Source organism: Mya arenaria, chromosome 3 (genome assembly GCF_026914265.1).
Source record: "Mya arenaria isolate MELC-2E11 chromosome 3, ASM2691426v1".
Classification (NCBI taxonomy): domain Eukaryota; kingdom Metazoa; phylum Mollusca; class Bivalvia; order Myida; family Myidae; genus Mya; species Mya arenaria.
This window is the reverse complement of record NC_069124.1, coordinates 28,231,425-28,236,632: the sequence shown is the minus strand read 5'-3', so window position 1 is coordinate 28,236,632 and position 5,208 is coordinate 28,231,425. Positions and strand designations below refer to the sequence as shown.

The 5,208-nt window shown below is 33.2% G+C and overlaps 1 protein-coding gene across 1 annotated transcript; it reads left to right on the top strand.

Moving 5' to 3' along the window:
• Positions 1–852: 852 nt before the first annotated feature.
• On the top strand, positions 853–2,020 carry LOC128225920 (homeobox protein Hox-A5-like). The gene is made up of 2 exons (XM_052935815.1): positions 853–1,437; positions 1,586–2,020. Exons 1-2 carry the CDS (start codon positions 853–855, stop codon positions 2,018–2,020), a joined length of 1,020 nt encoding a protein of 339 aa, XP_052791775.1.
• The last annotated feature ends 3,188 nt before the right edge of the window (positions 2,021–5,208 follow it).

Sequence of the window (5,208 nt, the reverse complement as noted above, 5' to 3'; positions counted from 1 at the left end):
TATCAGCGCATTAATAAGAATATAATAGGCCTTTTAAAATAACATATTCATTTTGTATCATCCATTTATGTAAAGTGGGAATGTACTCAAAGTCATTTAAAACTGATTTAACGGAATCGAACGCTGCCGAACAATGCCGAATATTATTGTACTCATATATCAGAGTGAATACATGTTTGTCATCTTTTTTTAAATAAAAATAAAAAAAGATTTCCCATTTATATATTTCTTAAGAAAGTGGCAATTGCAAATAATAATAGTGTTTAAAGAACTGCACATTTGACAGAATACATGTTTTGTTTAACGTTTTATATTATATTTTTAATTTCATATTTTTCCAAAAAATACCATACAAACGGTCTAATCTATATCAAAACATATACAGAAGCTTGAAAACGAAAATTAACTTTATTTTGATAAACACACGTCATGTAATTATCACACGATTATAATTGCAATTTTCCCTGAAGACGAAACAATTGCAATTCGTACGCAAAGAGTCATTTAAACGCAATTTAGTGTTTCAGATACTTATTTAATGTCCTAAACAATATGATGATGGTATTGTCAACTCATTAAGCTTTAAAATGATAACCTACATGTTTAATTGACAATAAATTAACTGTCTGCAATCACGGATGGCGAGATTGTGCGATGGTAAAATTGTTAATAGCAAACATGTCCTTTGATTGTATCAGCATACCAAACAGTATAAAAGTAATACGAACACCGTAGAAAGCATCATTCGTGAACTTCAAGCGCAATAGTCTTACAAAAGCAAACCGATAACTTCTTATTATAACGAATTTTTTTTATTAACAAAGCATCACTTTTGCATTTTATTTGATGAAGATGGCTAATTTGTATCAGGAATTGGCACAATTGATTTCAGCGACCGAGGCAACCGGCTCAGTTGGAAGAAACATACCTTATGGCATTCACAGAGCTGACAGGAAAGCACTGCGAGACCGTTATCATCCCTATGGAGCTGGTTCCAATTGCTCTGGCAATGGTGACACTAATTGGGACCCGTCATTCGCATATGCTGAACGTGTTGAAGGGCCGTCATATTGGCCCGGTTTCAACACATTACCTGCCATAGAATTCCTTCCAAATGAGTTGGCATGGCAAACAAATATCTCGTCGCACCAACACACGTTGAAAAGCCTACATAACGCTGGTAGCTTGGGAACTGGCAGAACTCCATTGACGCCCGCTTCCATATCCGGGCAAAGACGATTGGAACAAGATCATCCGTTCTACTTGAGGCGGCGGACGGCCCCTGCTGATGGGCTTACTCGCACATCAGACAAGTACCGCGTGGTGTACACTGAGCAACAGCGAAAGGGTCTGGAGCGCGCATTTGAACAGAACAAGTTCATCCCGATAAAAACCAAAGTGGAACTGGCTAAGAAACTCGATCTTTCTGATAGACAGGTACTTAGTTGATAAAATAATTATCGATTCTCATGTTTACGCTTATGATTGTATTGTAATTAAATTGTTGGTTAGCTATTTATTGTAAAATTATCATAACTGAAACCAGATATGTGTTGTATTATAATGCTTTCCTTTAATTTTGTAGATAAAAATTTGGTTTCAAAATAGAAGAGCAAAGGAAAGACGACAGAAAAACAAGGAATCAGAGGATTACAAAGAAAACCACATTCCGTCAAGGGAGGACAACACTCTTGACGCCATAGGCCGAAACGATGTAGGGAACTGGTCGCCCATTACCAGCAAAGCATTAACAGAGCTACCCTCTTGCAGGTTCCTTGCTGCTGCTCAGACTCCTATGAACATGAAATATTTCGGGAATGACCAATGTGGCTTGAAGGACAAGAATAACAGTTCTGAATCTAGTCAGTTTCTGTCTCATTCAGTCAATAATCGAAGCAGTATATCTATGCACGAGGTATCGCCATCTAATTGGCCGTCAATAGAGAGTGGACTGCTACCTCATACTAATGTTTCACCACTCAGTTTTAATCGTGGCTTTGGGTATGATCCTAGACTTTGATTCGAATGAAAGAATGCAAGTTAAAGAGCATTCTATAAGAGAAGGGGAAAATAAAGATATTTATTTGTTTGTTTTATTTATGTTTGCGTGGTTCTTTTAATATTTTAATATTACGTCATTGTTACAACTAACATTTGAAACAAGTTTGCAGTTTAATTATATAGCCTTAAACTAATTGTACACATGTGATATAGTGATTATGAATTTTATTTGAAATAAATTGCACAAACCCCAAATGAGTCCCTTTCACAGCTATCAATTGTAAAAGATAGAAATAAAGATAAATAGCTGCATTTTGCGACTGATCGGTCATTTAGATTTCAATGACATTTAAATTAATACAAATAAAAGCGATCCGGCGTCCGCAGGATTCTAGGTACTCTGTGGCTGTAGTCGGATTCCATATCCATTCCGCCATTGTAGAAATATACTTTGAACGTGTTTGAAAACGTCGGAAATAGAAGGGAAAAGGTAAAGAATACTAGATAAATACTCTCTCTCTCTCTCTCTCTCTCTCTCTCTCTCTCTCTCTCTCTCTCTATATATATATATATATATATATATATATATATACTCATTAAATGCAAAGAATAATGAAATATAAATATGTGAACAAACAAATAGTATGGGGTGTGATAAAACATGTAACACAATAGCAAGAAATAACATGAAATAAGTTTATGTAACAGTAATTTCTTAATGAGTTACAAAACCCTAAATCACCCATCGTCAAGGCTTATCGAAATCCGAAATATAAACCATAAACCAGGTTGGGATGTTTTAGATGCAACTCCTTGTGATTACGTCATATTTATAGAGAACATTATAATAAGAACTAATGCTTTCTATAGTCGGTTGTACATATTGACCGTGTCATAAATGAATTTGAGCGTCTTATTCAGAAATGTTTTCTACAATTTTGAGTCGAAATGAAACGCAGTGAGAGTCTCTGCTTGAAAAAGTATGCGAAAAACATTTCTTTTTCAGCTCTTTTAAGAAAGCTTACAAAGTTGAATTCTAACACAGAACATAGATCACTGAACAGTTTTTCCCATAGCCAAGCAGTGCCATAACTGCTTACAATAAGGTGTCTGGCCAGTTCAGAGACATGAGCGTTACATATTTTACACGTGTTATTCAGATATTTCTCTTATTTTGCTCTATTTTTATGACATTATAATTGTTAGGAAAACGTCAGAAGCTTGTAATGCTACCGTGAAGGACATACTTGCATAAAAGCAGAACATATTAGTAGTATCATATGACTTTTTCTGTTATTTATAAAGCCGCAAACAATCATTTATATTTAACAAAGAGTGTATATAGACAGTTGTTTTTTATGAAAACATTAAAAACTATGTATCTTTCTTCAAAAACGCAGTGAAATAGTATCCGATTACAAAATTCTTACATAAAACCTGGAATGAAATCATGCTGCCCCAAATGTTAGTTGTGTCGGTTTATAATGAAAAGAAATATTTTTGAGTCATAACTTATTGCCTAATATGTGTTTTTGAAATGTTTGATTTGTTTACTTCAATATTACGGTGACGATGCATACACGACTTTTCCCGTCAATATTCTGCAATTGTGTTTCTATCCGACGTGATTTTATTACATATATATATGGCATTTTTGTACATTTAAGTTAAAGGTACCTGTTCGTTTTACACAAAACGTTTAACAACTACATGTAGTCGACTGCATTTGTAACTTTGTAACCATTAATGTTTCATATAGGTACGTTGTTTGTATGATATGTTTCTAACTCTACATGTACAAAAAATATACTTTACATTAAGTATGCTGGGTGTAATCTTTTGCCGCTTAATTACATAAACATATTTGATAAGTCACTAGATGAAGATGGACTAAGTTGATACAGGTCTGTAAGCCTTGCTGCGCTTATTGGTTCAAAGGTATTATATTTCTTGAAAAAGTTGAAAGGACAACCTATATTTCAATACAAATAATAACAGATTTGATTGGAAGCTAAAAACCATCTTGCTCTACATTAAAAGTAAAAGTTTATTGTATCTACAATACTAAACAGAAGCATTGACTTTTAAATCTTGAAGAAATCACATCAACAAGAACACCTAGAACGATTAGAGATACAATTTTCAAAAATGAAAAAAGCAAATGCCCTATTTTCTTGAGTTTAAAGACTAATGATTGAAACACATGCAAGAAATCACAGCCTTTGACTGACTGATTCACCGTCAATGCAAAAAATATAGTACACTACCGTCTGTTTTTCTGCAATGAACAATTCTTTGTTACGATTGCTCTCCCCGCCGGATTCACAATAATAGAAACAATGCAAACCAACCAAATATAACTCATTGCAAGGTCTCTTATCGAAATAATGCTGTAAAAAATGGGTACGCTATAATGTACACCAAGCTGAATAAATAACTCCTTCAATCAACTGAAATAGCTAGAGCTTAGTTAACCTATATACAAAAAATAACTCAAATAAAAGCAAATCAAATATCAACTAGATGACCTTTGTAATGATATTGTTTTGTCTTACATGACTCAAACATAAACTTATAAACCCTTGTATTTTTCTACAATGACGCAGTGAATATTGTCTCCGACTACAGATTCAGAGTACATGAAAACTAATCTTGCTGCCGCTGTATATTCATCTATCCCCAAAGTATTCGTTTGATTAATGTAATTAATTTCATGTATTCTTCCCATATATGTCTTAAGAATATATTTGTTTATTACACAAATTCATTATTCATAATGAGTATTTAACGTAATTATTGAAATGTAAGTTTAAGCAAATCTTTCAATGTAGATACTATTGTTTATTTTCTGTTCACTAATTTTGAAAATGGTTAGAAGGACACAATTTGAGTGTTTCAATTTATTCCCTTTAAATGTATGATCAGTACATCGCAAGTTTACACGTAACCTAAGACATATATTTGAATTGCAACATTCTTTAAAAAGTAACTAGTAACATGCCGTTATACATATAAAACAGCAATAAAACATGCAAAGAAAAATAAAACAAAAATAAAGTTATCTTGTAAGATTTATTTTCTCATATCGTGTGAAATGCAGTTACCATGGCTTCCAACATTCGAACATTTGAAATTTAATTAAAGTCTAGGATCATAGCCAATTCCAAAGTTAAAACTGAGAGGCGAAACATTCGTATGAGGTATCTG

Bases quoted from the DNA above. Each gene is read 5' to 3' on its own strand.
- LOC128225920 (XM_052935815.1), top strand. From the start codon at position 853: ATGGCTAATTTGTATCAGGAATTGGCACAATTGATTTCAGCGACCGAG. The intron at 1,438-1,585 runs GTACTTAGTTGA...TTAATTTTGTAG, and splicing joins TCGATCTTTCTGATAGACAG to ATAAAAATTTGGTTTCAAAA.